This window comes from Aulonocara sp. 'chitande type north' Nkhata Bay, linkage group LG12, assembly GCF_057382095.1.
Source record: "Aulonocara sp. 'chitande type north' Nkhata Bay isolate Kocher_YH1m ecotype deep benthic linkage group LG12, A_spYH_male_GT1.1, whole genome shotgun sequence".
Taxonomy (NCBI): Eukaryota; Metazoa; Chordata; class Actinopteri; order Cichliformes; family Cichlidae; genus Aulonocara; species Aulonocara sp. 'chitande type north' Nkhata Bay.
The window spans coordinates 23,066,456-23,085,147 of NC_141355.1; the positions used below are offsets into that span (position 1 = coordinate 23,066,456).

Consider the following 18,692-nt stretch of genomic DNA (forward strand, 5'->3'; position numbering starts at 1 on the left):
TCTTGCTGAGGACACACACTCAAGTTATAATAAGGATCCTGCCACCTTAGACGTGGGTTTAAGAACCTGTGCCCATAAATGCCAAATCATTTTTCCATTTAGTCATTGTTTTAGGTGTAGTGTCACTTGACTATTCTATCGGTCATGCCCAAATAATACAGCAGATATCTACAAGGAGATAAGTTTGTTCAACAGAGTATGTCTTATTAAGTGATGTATTGTGAATTTTCCAACATTGTCCTAACAAAAATTAGGACCCTTTCCCCCGCTTTTTTTCTACTTTGTGTAGAACATATGTGAGCTGCTTCTCAAAACATTATGTATAAATGAGAGAAAGATTGGTACTTTAAAGAAACCATTGATGCTCTTCTGGACTGGAATATCTTTTTTCAATTAAAATGAATGTTTTTTGTGATGGTGGAATTTTTACCTTTATGATTACAGAAGTCAAAACATCAGATGATGATAGCTTACCATCTAAACTCCCCATCTCTTGGCAAGTCTGAATTAGAGGTCTCAGCTGTATCTGCCTCTCTAGTAGATTTGCTTAAAGAGGAGATAGCTTATTATTATTAGGTACATATTCCCTGACATTCTAGAGGTCAACCTTGCACAGTGTGTGACATTAAAGGGCATAACTTATAGAAATGGAATGGTACTGGCCCAAAGGGCAGCAGGTGGATTGCCAGAATACTGAAAAACCATATCTGCATTGTACCACAGCATATTCTACATTGTCAGAGAGCTTGGTGGCTGGTACAGAGAGCACGACACAGCTTTTGAGCTCAGCCCAGTATCCACAAGAATATACACTCTGTGAACTCCTTGATACTTATCCATTGGTTGGCTATGAGATTGGATCAGTCCACATTGTAACTTTAAAAAGGCATATAGAATTAAAAGGTGTTCATATAAGTGTAATAGCTTCAGTAGCATGTATTTCATTAAATAAATTCTTCTTTTTTTTATGTCTGATCTTTATAACTTTGAGTATTGGGTATGGATAGCTTTATGAAAACTAAACTGAAATGATTCTTTCTGAATGTCTGATATTTAATTCTTTTTTTCCTACAGAGTCCTATGGGGAGTCCTATGGTCCTAAAGACTGTTTTGGCTGACGGAACCTGTCGAAGGCTCGCTCTCTAATGGAGCGCCTGAATCAACTGAGGATCTCATCGTTGAAGTCAAGAGACAGTGTTGTCTTCAGGGCAGTTTCAGACTTCAGTTTATGGATTTCTTGCTTGGGAATGAGTTTCCTAACCTCACCTCAGTTTCAGAAGTAGCAGACAAAGGGACTCTTAAAGCTATTGACATGTCAAAGCCCACCACATGGACATAAAAAAAGAGTAACAGAGTTGGTGAAACTCAAGATGGAAAAGACTTTTTCATACAGAAGACATGAAGTTGTTCGTGATGCACCAATGGTGGAGGCTTTCATGGCAAGATGGCCTGCTCTAATTGATTTCCATGAGGTAAGGTTTGCCTCATACACGGTGTTCTTGTGGTATTAGCCTAAAATGGTTAAGGCACAGTTGTTATTTGACAGCCCATTTCTTCAGCATGAGTGATTGCAGCCTTCTTCCAGGTATTAAACCTTTGAAGCTCATTCCTCTGTGCTCATGTTTTCAGATCAACGCTGAGTTTAAGAGAATTGCCACCATCCCCCCTCAGACAAAGTTCGTGGCTCAGCTGGCTCTCCACTTGGACAACCTGGTGAAGTTGGTCAACAGAAGATGAGAGCTTGGACTAATACTGAAAATAATTGTGGCATAAATGGATAATGTAAGTGATAAAGCCTCAACATTCACTTAACATGATCCTCTTTGGATGAAACTTTACAATTGTGGAAGATTTCAAATGTTTTCCCATGATAAATTCTCTCATTTTGTATTTTTACATCTGCTTGTTTTTTTAACCTTCACTTTGTCAACTTATTATTAATTGCCAGTAAACCTATTATTAATTTGTGTGCCTTTACTTTAAAAACATTTATGTAAAGTACACTAGTAAAACTTAAATGAAGGACAAGGGCTGAATGAAGATGCTAATTACATACATTTCATTTCAGTGTGAAGATGTTGATGCTGAGTGTGTATCTACATGGGTGAAGACGCTGGCTTATCCAGGAGTATGTGGTATGTACTTGTCTTTTTTTTCCTCTTTTTTCGGACTTTCCACAGTGTCATATTACTTACTTGGCATGAAATGACTAACATGGCTTCTTTTTTACAGGGCATGGAAGAACGTGCCATCAGTGAGATTGTTGAAGACACCACTGTTTGAATTTATCTTCTTAAAGAGCAAGCTTCAGCAGATAAACAAGAGTTGTCCTTTCAGGCATCAGGGTGGCGAAGAATTTGGATAATGTAGCATTTGCTGTGATAATGCTATTTGGACTCATGTATGCATTAAACCTTGCCTACCCTGCGGACCTTCGCTACAACTTTGATGTTTTCCAGAAGGTTTTCATGGAACTGGATGGAGCTAAACTCTCTAAAGTTCTTGCTTTAAAAAACCCATCTGTTTCATTGAGAAGTCAAAGACTGCACTTCTGCAATTCTTTGCAGTTTTTCATTTTGTGTTCAGTAACGTTATACTGCTTATGTTTTTATTGCTTTCCCCTCATGTGACTGCAATGCAGGATGATTTTTCCTTTTGGTATCGTGTTGTAAGAAATTTTTACTGACGATTTTTAGCAATATGTTCTAAATCAACCTTAATGTCCTGCTTACATGTTTAAAATGAACTTAGTTGAAATCTTGTACAGGTAAATACTTGTACAGAAGCTGAAACTGTTGTCAAATAACACACAAGTTATATTTGTGTAAATCTGTTTATTCATAAAAGCGTGTTGCTTTTTTTCAGGTAGTCTTAATTTAGTTTACATTTTCAATTGTGTAATTAATACAAATGTTATATGTAAGAGATGACAGGATCATCTATAAGCACTTTCTTTTATTTGCTGCTAAGGTCAGTTTTTTGTGAAACATTTGCAAATATATTCTCAAACTAACTTTTTCTTTTAGTTATTTCTGCAGGCTATCTTTAAAAATGTGTTAACAAGTTTATATGGATGCGATTTTGGACTTGTTCATGGCAGAATTGCTGCTTTCACTGCTGTTACAGTTTAATAAAGGTGTATTGTTCAGTAGCACTCAGTCTTTGCCTTTTTTGTCAATAATGATCAGTTAATATTTCAATTGAAAAAATTAAGTAGGATTTAAAGCCATAATTTGTCTTGCAAGAACATAATTGTAATTGCAATGTGTTTACATTACGTAATATCATTGCGTACCACTGGCAAATAAAAATAAGTTGGTGTTAAATATTAAAATATATTGACATTATGCAATACATTGATATTATGATAATAGATTAATATTAGTACATCAAACATGATTTTTTAAAGTAATCTGATGTAAATAAAATACTTTGATGTGACAAGCATTAATTACTTGAGGGAAAGTGGAAAATTGGCCCTGGGTGAGGGACCAGACAAAGAGCGATTCATAAGACCCTTATGAAAAGGAAACCGAGGGAACAGTTTACCCTGCCCGGGATAGGGTTACCGGGGCCCCGCCCTGGAGCCAGGCCCGGGGAGGGTGCCCGAGGGCGAGCGTCTGGTGGCCGGGCCTTAGTCCATGGGGCCCGGCCGGGCACAGCCCGAAGAGGAGACATGGGCCCATCCTCCCGCAGGCCCACCACCCGCAGGAGGCGCCATAGGGGTCGGGTGCATTGTGTGCCGGGTGGTGGCCAGGAGCGGAGGCCCTGGCGGACTGACCCCCGGCTGCCAAGACTGGCAATAGGGACATGGAATGTCACCTCTCTGGTGGGGAAGGAGCCTGAGTTAGTGCGTGAGGTTGAGAGGTACCGGCTAGATATAGTCGGGCTCACCTCTACACATGGCTTGGGCTCTGGAACCAGTCTCCTGGAGAGGGGCTGGACTGTCTCAGTCTGGAGTTGCCCCTGGTGAGAGACGGCGGGCTGGGGTGGGTATCCTAATATCCCCTCGGCTTGCTGCCGGTGCATTGGGGTTTTTCCCGGTGGACGAGAGGGTTTGTTCCCTGCGCCTTAGGGTCGGGGAACGGGTCCTGACTGTCATCTGCGCTTATGCGCCGAGTGGCAGTTCAGAGTACCCCGCCTTCTTAGAGTCCCTGGGGGGGGGGGGGGGGGTGCTGGAGGGTGCTCCACCTGGAGACTCTGTTGTCCTGCTGGGAGACTTCAATGCTCACGTGGGTAGCGACAGCGAGACCTGGAGGGGCGTGATTGGGAGGAACGGCCTCCCTGATCTGAACCCGAGCGGTGCTCTGTTATTGGACTTCTGTGCTAATCACAGTTTGGCCATAACGAACACACTGTTCGAACATAAGAGTGTCCATAAGTGCACGTGGCACCAGGACACTCTAGGCCGTAGGTCGATGATCGATTTTGTAATCGTATCAGCAGACCTGCGACCATATGTTCTGGACACTCGGGTAAAGAGAGGGGCTGAGCTGTCAACTGATCACCACCTGGTGGTGAGTTGGATCAGGTGGCGGGGGAGGTCGCTGGACAGACCTGGTGCACCTAAACGCGTAGTGAGGGTGTGCTGGGAACGTCTAGCAGAGGCCCCAGTCCGCGAGATCTTCAACGCACACCTCCGGCAGAGCTTCAACAGCATTCCGAGGGAGACTGGGGACATTGAGTCCGAATGGACCATGTTCAGCGTCTCCATTGCCGAAGCTGCTGCATTGAGCTGCGGCCGCAAGGTGGTTGGTGCCTGCCGTGGTGGTAATCCCCGAACCAAATGGTGGACACCAGAGGTGAAGGGAGCCACCAGGCTGAAGAAGGAGAACTATCGGGCTTGGTTAGCCTGTGGGACTCCGGAGGCAGCCGACAGGTATCGACAGGCCAAGCGGAATGCGGCTCGGGCAGTGGCTGAAGCAAAAACTCGGGTGTGGGAGGAGTTCGGAGAGGCCATGGAAAAAGACTTTCGGACTGCCTCGAAGAGATTCTGGCAAACCGTCAGACGTCTCAGGAGGGGAAAGCGGTGCTCTACCTGCACTGTGAATAGTGCTGGCGGAGCGCTGCTGACGTCGACTGAGAAAATTGTCAGGCGGTGGAAGGAATACTTCGAGGACCTCCTTAATCCCACTGACACGTCTTCCGAGGAGGAAGCAGAGTCTGGGGATGAGGGGAATGACCCGCCAATTTCCGGGTGCGAGGTCACTGAGGCAGTTAAACAACTCCTTGGTGGCAGAGCCCCTGGTGTTGATGAGGTCCGCCCCGAGTTCCTGAAGGCTCTGGACGTTGTAGGGCTGTCCTGGTTGACACGCCTCTGCAATGTTGCGTGGAGATCAGGGGCAGTACCTGTGGACTGGCAGATCGGGGTGGTGGTCCCCATCTTTAAGAAAGGGGACCGGAGGGTGTGTTCCAACTACAGGGGGATCACACTCCTCAGCCTCCCTGGGAAAGTCTATGCCAGGGTGCTGGAAAGGAGAGTTCGTCCGTTAGTCGAACCTCGGATACAGGAGGAACAATGCGGTTTTCGTCCTGGTCGCGGAACACTGGACCAGCTCTTTATCCTCTCCAGGATACTTGAGGGTGCATGGGAGTTTGCCCAACCAGTCTACATGTGTTTTGTGGACTTGGAGAAGGCATTCGACCGTGTCCCTCGGGGTGTCCTGTGGGAGGTGTTGCGGGAATATGGGGTGTCTGGCCCATTGCTACGGGCCATTCGATCCCTATACAACCGTTGCAAGAGCTTGGTTCGCATTGCCGGCAATAAGTCGGACTCATTCCTGGTGGGTGATGGGCTCCGCCAGGGCTGCCCTTTGTCTCCGGTTCTGTTCATAATTTTTATGGACAGGATTTCTAGGCGCAGCCAAGTGGCGGAGGGCTTTCGCTTTGGTGGCCTCAGAATCTCATCTCTGATTTTTGCAGATGATGTGGTTCTGTTGGCTTCATCGGGTGAGGGCCTCCAGCTCGCACTGGAACGGTTCGCAGCCGAGTGTGAAGCAGCGGGAATGAGGATCAGCACCTCCAAATCTGAGGCCATGGTTCTCAGCCGGAAAAGGGTGGAGTGCCCACTCCGGGTCGGGGATGAGTTCCTGCCCCAAGTGGAGGAGTTCAAGTATCTCGGGGTCTTGTTCGCGAGTGATGGAAGAAGGGAGCCGGAGATCGACAGATGGATTGGGGCTGCAGCTGCAGTAATGCGGACGCTGCACCGGTCCGTCGTGGTGAAGAGGGAGCTGAGTGTAAAAGCGAAGCTCTCAATTTACCGGTCGATCTACGTCCCTACCCTCACCTATGGCCACGAGCTGTGGGTAGTGACCGAAAGAACGAGATCGCGGATACAAGCGGCAGAAATGAGCTTCCTCCGAAGGGTGGCTGGCCTCTCCCTTAGAGATAGGGTGAGAAGTTCGGCCATCCGGGAGGGGCTCAGAGTAGAGCAGCTGCTGCTCCACATCGAAAGGAGCCAGCTGAGGTGGTTCGGGCATCTGACAAGGATGCCCCCTGGGCGCCTCCTGGGTGAGGTGTTCCAGGCATGTCCCACCGGGAGGAGGCCCCGGGGCAGACCCAGGACACGCTGGAGAGATTATATCTCTCGGCTGGCCTGGGAACGCCTTGGTATTCCCCCGGATAAGCTGGAGGAGGTGGCTGGGGAGAGGGAGGTCTGGGCCTTTTTGCTTAGGCTGCTGCCCCCGCGACCCGGCCCCGGACAAAGCGGATGAAGATGGATGGATGGATGGATGAAAGTGGAAAATTAAGTCAGTCATACTTATTCATATTATGTGGGACCGATGTACACAATAAAATCAAGTAAATTGAAAGAACTTTTTTTTTCAGTGTGTAAAACATGTTAAATCAGCCAGCAAAATTCTTTTACGTGGCTTTTACGGGGCGATCGTGGCTCAAGAGTTGGGAGTTCGCCTTGTAATCGGAAGGTTGCTGGTTCGAGCCCCGGCTTGGACAGTCTCGGTCGTTGTGTCCTTGGGCAAGACACCTCACCCGTTGCCTACTGGTGGTGGTCAGAGGGCCCGGTGGCGCCAGTGTCCGGCAGCCTCGCCTCTGTCAGTGCGCCCCAGGGTGGCTGTGGCTACAATGTAGCTTGTAGCCACCAGTGTGTGAATGTGTGCGTGAATGGGTGGATGACTGGATATGTAAAGCGCTTTGGGGTCCTTAGGGACTAGTAAAGCGCTATATAAATACAGGCCATTTACCATTTACATGTAATTAATACCAATTTCCTTTAATATCACTGTTTTCTTTTATTGATCATTTTAATTATTAGTAAATTATTAGAAAAATTAGAGAAAACACTGTTTGAGAGGAACATATTTTTAATGAACTAAGTAATTTTACATATTTTACAACACATGAGTACCATGCAAGCCACAAATAAACAAACATGTACAAATAAATAAAGCGATATGGTCTAACTTGCACAGTGGACACTTTCTACAAAGTATCTCATTAAGTAATATAGACGGTATTTCCTCACCAGCACCCAAGAATATTTGTCTGTCTCACACACACACACACACACACACACACACACACACACACACACACACACACACATAAATGTACTGTACCAGCACAGTGCTCCGCTTTTGGGTGTGTGTGCATGTGTCAGAGTAATTTCAAGCTAAAAGCATGCAACACACAACTTCTGTTACAGCACAGCTCTTCTACTTTATTCTCACAGTGACACATGGGTTGTAAACATTTCATATAAAGATTGACTGAGGTGCTAAATGAGATGTTGACATAATGTCAATCCTTGCTTTAAATGGAGCGGCCCAGACCTTTGAAAACTATTACAAATTGGGTTGGCCCTTCTATTTCCTGTCAGTGTGGACAGGAGGGATTTATGTGTGCAAACAAAAATGTTAGCAAACAGACGGGATGTTGAAGCATTAACTGAAATAACATGCAGAATTCATGTTTTCTACTCATTTTAGGACTACATGTATAAAGACAAATACTTCATGTGTACTGAATATTGATTAGCAAGTGGCATCCCGTGCCAGAACGCAGATCTAGTGTCTAACACAGACTGCTGCGTTAGCTTCGTTTTACCTACTGTGACATAATTTAATTTGAAAATACTTCAATAAATGTCTTTAAAGTAAATTACATCTCCTGTAAGCTTAGTGTGCCTTCGCCTCATTTTTGTGGCTTTTTTTAGATGGGATGCTAGTACTACTCAAAAACATCACTGTGGCTTTTGAAAATACGCTACTACAATAACCCAGAGTTAATTATCAATACATGATTGTTGTTAATACATGTAAGTTACAAGCCAATAACAAGTACCCTTAAAGGCAATCTATAATATGAGTTGCATGGTAAACAAAAAAGTTGAAGTAAAAGAAAACAAATGGAGAACATAATGAAGTGCTGAGAGTACTGTATTATAGTATAAAGCATTTCCCTTCAGCACACCACAGTACAGTCTCTGCACCACAACCACAGTATTACTGTATATTCGGAACCCTCAGATCTGAATTAGATTTTTCCTGATGTATTGCACCACAGCATCATTCTCTCTGAGTTACATGTTGTTGTAACAGCTCAGCATGTTTTATACTACAGGCTGGCTTCAAATTCAGAGATGCTGTCCTCAAGTACAGCATAACACGGGGAGGAGAAGAAGGGCAGCAGCCAATTATCTCGTCACACAGCAGAGTTCCCCTTGTTGACTCTAAGGGGAGAGATAAGAAGGAAAAGAAATGATTGCAACATATCCACTTTACAGTAAAACATTTACAGTAAAATAATAGCACAAAAACTACATCCAACTTCCATGTCACAGGTCAGTAGTGTAGAGACGTACTACCTCAGACTAACCAGAGGTGGAAGGAACAGTTTATCTTTGAGAAAATGTGGTGTTTTTAAAAAATTCACCTCCCCCAAATTTCTGATTTTGCAAAAACTAGGTTTTATAACACAGGTCAGAAACAACCATGATATTTAATCAAAATACAGAAGCCTAACCCGTTGTGTTTGGATGTTCTACCACATTTCTACCATACTTGAGGTTTTGCATATACTAGCATTGGAATATTTCAATAAATTTCCCCTTGTTTGTCTCTAACAGTAGTTAGAGACAAATCAGTACTTTCTCAAAAGGACCTGGGCAGGTTTAAAAGCTAACAGCCTAGTTGATCATTCTGGGAAGGATCTGCAAGGCTGGTTCTGGAGGAGGAACTACTTCAAAAGCGTTTTGGCAATCTGTTTGACTGGAATGTTTGTGAATGGAGTGAACTGGGGTGGGTTATTTTTTTTCAAACATTTCCTGTTAAGATAAGATAACTCTTTATTGTCATTGCACAGTCATACATAGTACAGTAGTACAATGAAATTGGAAAACTGTCCTACGTCGGCACTACATATAACACAACACGACACGATATGACACATCACAACGCAACACAAACAACACAACACAGTATATTAACTTAGTAATAAAAAAAGAAGAAGAAGTGTATGTGTATTGCACACTGTTATTATTGCACAAACGGTTAAACGGGAGCAGCAGAGTACTTACCACTTACTCTGCTGCTGTGTCCTGCAATTCTGTGTCCAGTCTGGTTTAGCATTAGGTTGAAAGTCAGAAAGCAAAAGTAAGTGACGGATGTTAACTGAGCAACTATACTGTCAGTAGACATGCAAAAGCTGGGGATCAGTAGCCTATATCGACACTTGCACTGACAAATGAATTGATAAAAATAAAAACAAGCACTGGTGCTCAAAGGTGAGAGTATTCAAGGTCAAAGCAATGTACTGCAATGCATGGGGTGTAACAGTTTGCCTCAACATGAGTCAATATTTCAATCATCAAAATGCTTTTTTTTTTAAAATGTGCCTTTGTATTGGATAAGAAGACAGTCAAAGGTTAGTCTCAGCATGAGAAAATTAATGAAGGATTTTCAGGGAGAATTAGACATAACCAACTCATAGAAAGAGGCAGATTAAGTGGTTTACCTCGTGCATGCAAATTTGTTCAAACTCCTCTCCTGGTCATACCTTTGGGCAGAAAAATTTGTAAACATGCCTAAAGCACTTAAGATGACAATCTGCACTGATTGGTTTAAATTTTTAAGGAAATTCAGTGAATTTCCTGAGTAGATTTGCAAAAAACAATTTGTCTCTAAAATGCAATTACAGAAGTAAGAGTATTTGAAGACTTAGATAAATATTCAAACATAGTTGCAACTACAATAATGGTTGTAAAATGCCACATGCACCACACATTAAATATATCGTTGAGGACTTTTATTCTGCACTAGGGGTGTCAAACTCATTTCAGGCTGTGGGCCACAGAACATCCAATTTAACCTAAAGAAGTCAAAATTGCTTAACAACCAAAAAAAAACCAAACCAAACCTGTAAATTGTTTCCCTTTCTTTTTATTTAATGAAGTTTAACTACAAATTAATTAAACGATCTAGTTTTAAAAGTGATGATTAGCAACTTGAGGTACCTGAAGAAAAAAGAAGTGCAATCAATTTTTCCAGAAAATCTGGTATACACTAGTAAATCAAAGGAACCCGTCAAAACAGCTCTCTGGTCTTACACATTAACAAACAAAGGCATGAGTACAGAAAAAAATAAATCATACAATTAAAACAGAGTAATATCTTTGTTTTTAAGAAGGCTTTAAAACTTCTGATTTTTTACTGTATCCAATAGGCTGGAGTGGATTCGTTTCAAGGCCAGTTTTGGGAAAAAGTTTGATTGACTTGTTTAGAACAGGAATGTCAGAAACCAACGGGCTTTCGGTTTTCACTAGATGAAAGAAAGGTAAATTTAATTACATAGGGCTGAACACCAGTCAGGTAAGTTTAACACCCAGAAACTTCACAACAATGTATTATGTGCAAGATGTGGTTCGGTTGTGGTTTGTTTCCCCCGAAGTCCTTGGCTAAATGCCATGATCAACCATGATCAACAACCAATGGCATTTATATTAATGACAGGCTGGCTCACCTGACAATGCTGTGAGGTATATGCACATACTCCATAGGAATGATTTCTCCGAGCTCCTGCAGACTATGCACATACTTGATCTTACTGCTGAACTTGGAACTGAAGGAAATAGAAATCAAAAAGAGTTACAGTAAAAAATGGTTTTGCTAAATGCTACATGATAATCCTTTCTAATGAAGATCTCCATGACTTTGACTGCAATTAAATTATAAATGAATCTGAATGAATTTCAATAGCTGGGAGAGTCGTGCAAATAGCAATTACAACTCTGAGACCTTATGAAGGGTCTGGTAATTCCTAGCAAAGTCCGTATGAACCAGGATGGATGAACAATGATGAACATCTTTAGGTTTTTCTTCAGTCTGCGGGACAAAACAGTCAGGAGTTACACAAAAGAGGAGTACAATTGCACTGATGACTATAGCTTATCATTGATATCTACTGATACAATACTTTTCAGACCAGAGTCACAAAGCGTTTTAAAGAAAGTAATCTAAGATTATACAAAATACAAGAAAACAAAGACAAAACAAACATTTTGAAAGAAGAAAATGGAGTACATTAGCAACAGGATTAACAGCAGGAAGATCAGACTGTTTCTTTCACATTTGCGCAGCGTTTTACATTTTTTCTTTTGCTGTTTCTTTTAATGGCCGGAACACGAAAAGAGAGAAAAGCCATGTTCTGCAATAATAAATCATATTACTCACATGCGGGTTTGCTCAGAGAGCCTCCTTATTATATAAAGTTTATTTACACTACTGAACTTATAGTCCACCATTTTATTTGAGTTTGAAATATTTGCATCAACAAAGCTACCTTCTTACAACATTTAGATTTGGGAATGAAAACTGCATTCTCCTTAGAGTATACACAACTAGAAATACCGTAGAGCAGGGGTGGCCAACACCAGGCCTCGAGAGCCAGTGTCCTGCAGGTTTTAGATATCACCCTGGGTCATTACCAGGCCTCTGGAGAACTTCAAGAAATGTTGAGGAGGTAATTTAACCACTGAAATCAGCTGTGATGGATCAAAGATACATCTAAAACCTACAGGACACCGGCTCTCGAGGCCTGGACCGCTCGAGATTCACGTGAACACGCAGAATCTCGAGGCATGGACGGAGAATCGTTGGCTGTCACCCCCAATGGTTACGTCACCAAATCATAGCCAGTGCATTTCCAGATTGGAAAACCTCCACGTTCAATATAATTATACAGAACTAAACTGATTACAGCACATAGGTTATTTCAATATGGGAAATATTAAAGTAGTGGCTGTTTTGCAGCAGTGAACTTTCATGGTTTACAGCCAACTACCTAATCACACTAAACTACTTGGTCCTTACATCTATGACTGCATTTTTTGTCGTTTTCATTTTTCTTTTATAATACGTTTATTGTCAAGACAGATAACAAAAGAAACCAGAAAAGGTAGATTATAAAAAAAAACCCTCTAACATCTATTCGACATGACTTTGGCTTAAAAAGGCTTTTAAAATGTTGTTAAAAAGGCTTTTAAAAATGTTTTTGTCTGTGTGTGTGGTTTGTTTTGGTTTCGCTATGATCGAAAATGTCCAAGCTTGAGTAGTGCGCTGCCAAAGTGTAAAGGTTAATGACGCCAGAAAAATGGTTGCTGCACTGCGGGGATTTTAAACTAAACTACACTAAACCAGACTGAATTGAAGTTTCAATTTAATCAGTTCACTATATTTTAAAGGTGTTTTTTAGGGTCAAGTGAGTTTTTTTTTTTTAGAAATCATAATACACACTATCAATGAAAACTTAACATGCATATAATCTGTAATGAAATCACATGGTACATATACTACGGCATTACATTTGCAATAAACATATCTGTGTTAATATTACCTTCTGTCTATCATTTGGTAGCACCTTTTCATCCAGGTAAAACCAGGCATTCTCCTGCGAGGTGTGGCACCATTTAGATATACAATTATGTAATCCTCAGCCACCATTAATTCCAGTGTACTTATCACATATCTACAAAGAGAAGGAGAACAAAATACAGTGGATTAGACATGTTTATTTATTTTAGACATTGTGACTGTAGCAAAGTTTTCTTTTCGTCACTTCAATGACATGTGAGAAGCTTTGGTTAAGAGATGAAACACGGGCGTGATGTACATAAAAACAGAGCTACACACAGAGAGCAGCGGCAGAAAGACACGCCAGCGTACGCTAACCCAGAAGCACGGTCATTTTTGAATGTACTTACAGAAAAAGGTTTTCCATGACATAATTGTAATTGTCACAGTTGCTCTCTGGTAGGAAACATGCAGCAAACACAATGATGGCTTTCTGTTCAGCGTAATAACCTGAAACATGAGAGACACAAACATGACTATCACGTTACATATCAATCATAATACAAATCATTTTTCTAACATTCTTGTCCGGTTTATAACTAATTCAAGGCCTATCAGTTAAAAAAGCAATTACTATTATTATTTTTGTGGTTGACACATGGGTCAATGTGAGTGGGACTTTACCCTCACTATTAAACATTCAGTCCCATCAATAAGAAAGAGTCCTCTACTTAACCCCATCACATATTTATACTTCTCACACTTTATATACTTTTTCAGTCTCAGCCAAACAAGAGTCTAGTCTGACATCTGATAAACTCTGATTACACAGCAAAGTTTTTGGTAATCATCAGAAACCCCAACACACTTTTCTAAACTAGTTTTCATTCTGATTTCAGATCTGATTTTAGTTTTCTTTTCAGTTACATCAACTTTTTAATTATGTGTAATATGAGTTTGCAACGGACTTGCATGCGGTTTTTATTAAACGGCATGCACCAATCAAGTAATTGTTTCAATATTTTCAGTGCGAAGTCAGATAGACACACACTGTGGCATAGATATAATGATCCGCGTCAGTCGGCTACCACTTTTTCTTAGGTTTTTGCTGTCAACAGAAAGACTGATAAAACAACAGCATTTTTTTATCAGTCTTTATCAGTTTTTATCAGTTTTATAGTTTAATTAATTAAATGATATTAAAATGAAGACAGAATCTTTTTTGCCTCCACAGACAAGTAAAACTATGCATTATTAACATTATTTATTAACATCTACACCATCATAACGTCTGTTTTATTCAGCAGAAAAAGTTGTATCAAAGCACAGGGGAAACTTCAGAGAGGGCTGATATTCTCGCTTTTCGTCATTGCAGCCACCACACACACACACACACACACACACACACACACACACACACACACACACACACACACACACACAGTTTAGTTGTATGATTCAACTAAAAAGATGAGAAACAGCAAGATAACTGCAAGGGAGGCTCATCCAATGCTATCAACTGAAAGCTGTCGTAGCTGTGTTTACGTACCTCCATGAGAAATGACTCTTTTGTAGGGTTCAATGCACTTCATATCAATGCGGTGCTCCTGCTCTCCGATCACCACGCTCCTCCACAGCCTGCTTTCCTCTGCTGCTCTGTGGCCTGGATCTCTTGATGCCGCTCCGCCACCCAAAACGGACTCCTCTGAGTCCCCTGAGGTGACATAAGATCGAATCAAATACATATTAACAGTTTGATTTTAATTTAATAGACAACATATAGTGGAGAGCTGATGGGCCAGTAGTTTTGACACGAGGCTGACAAGCTGTGTCTTTACTTTTTTCACAATTTACCCTTAACTCCTATCTGTAAAAATTGCATGCTGTAAAAAACCTGTAAAATAGTCTTTGTATTTTTTAATTGTGGCTGTTCCAATGAGAATGTGTCTGCTGTCACCATGTTTATTAAGTTCCAGTGAGTCGGCCTCGTCAGGTGTGTCCAACTCATCTAAGTTGACATCCAGGTCATCCCCAGTATCCAAGCCGTCATCCTCTGTATCCAGGGTGTCTTCTGAAAGAAGAGACCCCTCACTGTGGTCCAGGGACACGTTCATTGGTGGAGCTGCCAGCTTTCTTCTTTGATTGGACCCGCCAGATATATCAGCTGAGGAGGGCTGGTCTGTGCAGAGAAAGTCATTTGTTTATAACTTTTTTTTTCCACTTTCATTTTTTGATCATTTAAAGATTATCATATGAACACCTTATGAAAATAAATGTTTTTATTTATTTATTTTAAATCAACAAAAAATTCATTTTAAGGATCTTTGGTAAATCCTCCTAAATGAAGAATCCTTTTGATTAAAGTGTCTGTCTGTCCATCCATCTGAATGGGCACTCTCTTCAGGCTGAGAACCATGGTCTTATTGATGGCAATGCTTTGGTTGAAAGTGATTAAATGGCTTTTAGCATTGAGCCAGATACTCTATACTCCTGAAACACCCCAAAAGGATATTGCGTGGGACGCAGTTAAATGCCTTTTCTGAGTCAACAGAACACATAGATTGACGAGGAAGAATGCGGTGCTCATTGTGGGGGTGGAACACTGAACTAGCTCTTAAACGCCTCGACAATATTTGAGTGTGTGAGAAATTTTTTCCCAAGCAGTCTGAGGTTTGACTAACCGACATACTCTCCTCTCTAGTACCACGTCATTTAACAGGTTATAAGTGATTCACCTTGCTGGCACAGAATACCATTTTAAGCCCGTCAAACTTTGTTATTTAAAGAAATGGGGGCAGATTATGTACCTCTGTGACAGGGCTGCTAGTAACAAAGTAATGAAGACATCATTTAAATTGAATGATTCAGTCAGTGTTAAGTGTTAACAAACAAACAGTTCCTGTGAAAATGATGAGGTACAATGAGGGGACTGAAATTAAGTGAAAGTGCAGTGAATGTCCACAGATGTTTTCAGAACTACTGTTTGTCTCCGCAGAAGTAAAATATAAAGAAATGCAATTGTGCACAGTACAATCAAATTTATAGAAAATCACGCAAACAATGCAAACGTTTAACTTTGTGTTTAATTACCTTCTTTGTTTTCCTTGTCATCTGTAGCGTCTTCATTGGATGCCATCTTCATCATCATCCCAGCTGCACCAACTTCCTGTTGGGAGTGTCTGCTCACAGGCTCAGAAATACAATAGTGAGCCACAACATAAATTATCATTGCTACAACCACTGACACCAGAGGCACAACTACACAAAGTATTGGGCCAAACAAGCCAAATACAATCATCTATATAGTGAAAAGCACTAACTGTTCCCATGACACTGAATCCGAGCGAGTGTAAAATGTGTTTGTTTGACTCAGGACATGAAATAATTTAGAAGTGACAAAGCAGACAGAGAGAAACGCACTCACTGCTTCATTCCCAAGCTGCACGTGTGGGCTGAAGAAACAATGCTGAGCAGTGTTGGAAGCTCCCCCCTCCCTAAACTAAAGCCCCTCTAACTGACCCTGATTTGAATAAGGCCTCTAACAATAGAGAGAAGCAACATAGAGAGAGCACTTACATATGATTATATGCACAGATGTGCAAAAGGTTTTCTTTTTCCCTTTAAAAAAACCTCCATCTTATGGGCTTCTACCTTTCTCTCAACCTGTCTTCTCTGAACACGAGTGGCTGAACCTCTCTCCCCACTATCAAGTCACATGACCACTTGATTATTGAAAAGCCTATTGTGTGTGTATGGAAACTCACAGGCACACAAACCAGATGAAAGACAGGGGAGAGCTGTGTATCCCAAAGAGGCCGCACATTATCAGAATTACAAAGTGGAGCAAAACACAAACCATTATGAAAAATCTGACCTGCAATAATCACACACATACTCAAATGAACAGGATGCATGCACAGCCACATGTGAAACACATGCATACAACCTAGAGACTGATTACACAACTTGACTTTTGTTTTTTTAAAAACATCACATCAAAAACCCTTGCAGGTATATTTATCTACATATTCACTACTATATGTACATAAAGGACTATATTTTGCTAACTGTACATTAGAAATGACCCCATTTCTGCTTATATAATCATTTTTTTAAATGTATAAAAATCTATAATATGGTGCAGTCCCTCTTTACATTGGAACTATTATGCTTTCCGTCCTATGGATAATACAATGCAATGTCCTTGATCCTTGTAATGCCTTATACAAGTGCAGTGGAGTCAGATTTGGGTTCTACGTAGTAAACAAAATTTGAGACCACTGGACCATTTTCATTTTCCAGTTCTTATGGTTTTTAGTGCAAAAACACATTTAGCCTAAAACATGAGTAAAGAGAATGATGAGAAGAATATGAGCCTTGCTGCTTTGACCACTAAAAAAAGAACTACAAGATTGATCTATGCTGCCACCTTGTGGTTCAAAACAACATTGCATGTGATTTTTTTCTAGTCTGTTTAAAAAGACCAGTGATAGAAAATCTTTACTAAGCAAGGGGTAGACATAAGAAGGGTCTGACTCTTAGCTAATGAAAGTAGTACAGCTTAAATTCCAGAAAAGAGTAAAAACTGAGGTTTTACACAGTGAATAACCTGCTGTGCTGACTGAGTCTATATAAATGAAAGCTCACCTTGACAGGGGAAAATGAACATATCCCTCCAGCACATACCGTGCATGATCCTCTGTCTCAGTGTGGACATCTGATTGATAGAAAGGCTTCCCTTCAGACTGATAATGAGCATGGTCTGACTGAGACTCATACTGACCCTGGCTGTTAGCTGGATATTGAGAGTATTGGAAGTCAGAAGTGCACAAAGAAGTGGAGGCAACTATATACTGACTTTCAGCTGTGTCCTGACACCTGAAGTGTGTGTCACTCAAGTGGTTTGGAGATTTATCTCCAGCTTCAAAACAGTTCTGAGTCTGCTCGTATCTGTATTTTGTAGCCGTGGCATCAGTTGTAAACTCGGCATAGACGTCAGTGGCATCCTGCTGTCGGCTGGATTTGCTCTCTACAAAGGCTGGATAGGTGCACTGGTTTTCAGTTCTTTGATCGATGTGATGATAGTTATAGCCATACTGGGTTTGACCCTGAGTTGTGTTCTGTTGTCCGGACCACTGGTATGCAGCATTTTCTTGAGCAGGGTGGGACGACACTTGTGATGTTATGTCTTGGTGTCTTCTTTTAAAGGAAAAAGGGGATAATTGAAGAGAGAGTGGAAAAATATTCAGAATTAATACACACAGAGTCACAGTTATACTTTTTTATCTCTACAATGTTTTTAGTCTGTCCATTCATAAACCAAACACCTAAAAAGTGGAGTGATAATATATCATTAAGAAAATTTGGGGCCCTTGAAGGCTACATTACCCTTTTTTTGTTTGTTTATTTTTCTCTAAACGTGCAAAGACACAAATGCATGTTCATGGGTACCAGGGTGACAAGATTTAAAATTCAGCCATTTTTCTACCAATCAACAGGTGGCGGTAATGTGCCAAAAAACACAAATATGTCTCTGGAAAAGGAAGGAAGCAAAGATGACAATAAAAACTATAGAATAAGCAGAGAAAAATCCAGTTGTTCTTTTTTTAAGATGTATATTTGCATACATTGATTAGCGCTTAAGAACATTTACATTGTGTTTTGTGAAACTAAACCTAACCCAACAGGACTATTTCATCAGTGTTTAAAATCAGCAATAAAGAGAATGAAATAAAATGTCTTCAACATTGTAGGCCAAAGATATATTTGTAATTCTCTGAAATACAGAACAGGCTCCACTTCATAGACAGTATATTCTATTGATTTATTTACTAAAGAACTATTGAAGCTAAAGGTACCAGTGCATGAATGAACACACGCACACAC

The 18,692-nt window shown here is 41.1% G+C and overlaps 1 protein-coding gene and 1 pseudogene across 7 annotated transcripts in view; one reads left to right on the forward strand and one right to left on the reverse strand.

Annotated features, from left to right (window-relative positions):
- Nucleotides 1–647: 647 nt before the first annotated feature.
- Nucleotides 648–2,646, forward strand: LOC147317488 (uncharacterized; annotated as a pseudogene).
- Nucleotides 2,647–7,313: 4,667 nt separating this feature from the next.
- The window catches only part of LOC147317489 (uncharacterized), a 38,642-nt gene continuing 27,263 nt past the window's right edge, over nucleotides 7,314–18,692 (reverse strand). For 2 of the 7 annotated variants that reach the window (XM_086314474.1, XM_086314471.1), the window contains exons 10-20: nucleotides 17,454–18,005; nucleotides 15,897–15,985; nucleotides 14,764–14,985; nucleotides 14,356–14,520; nucleotides 13,217–13,316; nucleotides 12,850–12,981; nucleotides 11,253–11,339; nucleotides 10,978–11,076; nucleotides 9,973–10,014; nucleotides 9,536–9,575; nucleotides 7,314–8,689 (exon numbers count right to left, since the gene is read on the reverse strand). In XM_086314474.1, coding sequence (XP_086170600.1) covers nucleotides 9,539–9,575; nucleotides 9,973–10,014; nucleotides 10,978–11,076; nucleotides 11,253–11,339; nucleotides 12,850–12,981; nucleotides 13,217–13,316; nucleotides 14,356–14,520; nucleotides 14,764–14,985; nucleotides 15,897–15,985; nucleotides 17,454–18,005 — 1,525 coding nt within the window. In that variant the 3' untranslated portion in view covers nucleotides 7,314–8,689; nucleotides 9,536–9,538. Of the gene's footprint in view, nucleotides 8,690–9,535; nucleotides 9,576–9,972; nucleotides 10,015–10,977; nucleotides 11,077–11,252; nucleotides 11,340–12,849; nucleotides 12,982–13,216; nucleotides 13,317–14,355; nucleotides 14,521–14,763; nucleotides 14,986–15,896; nucleotides 15,997–17,453; nucleotides 18,006–18,692 lie in introns of those variants that run through there. The other 5 variants (XM_086314472.1, XM_086314476.1, XM_086314473.1 and 2 more) reach the window with 5 other exon arrangements.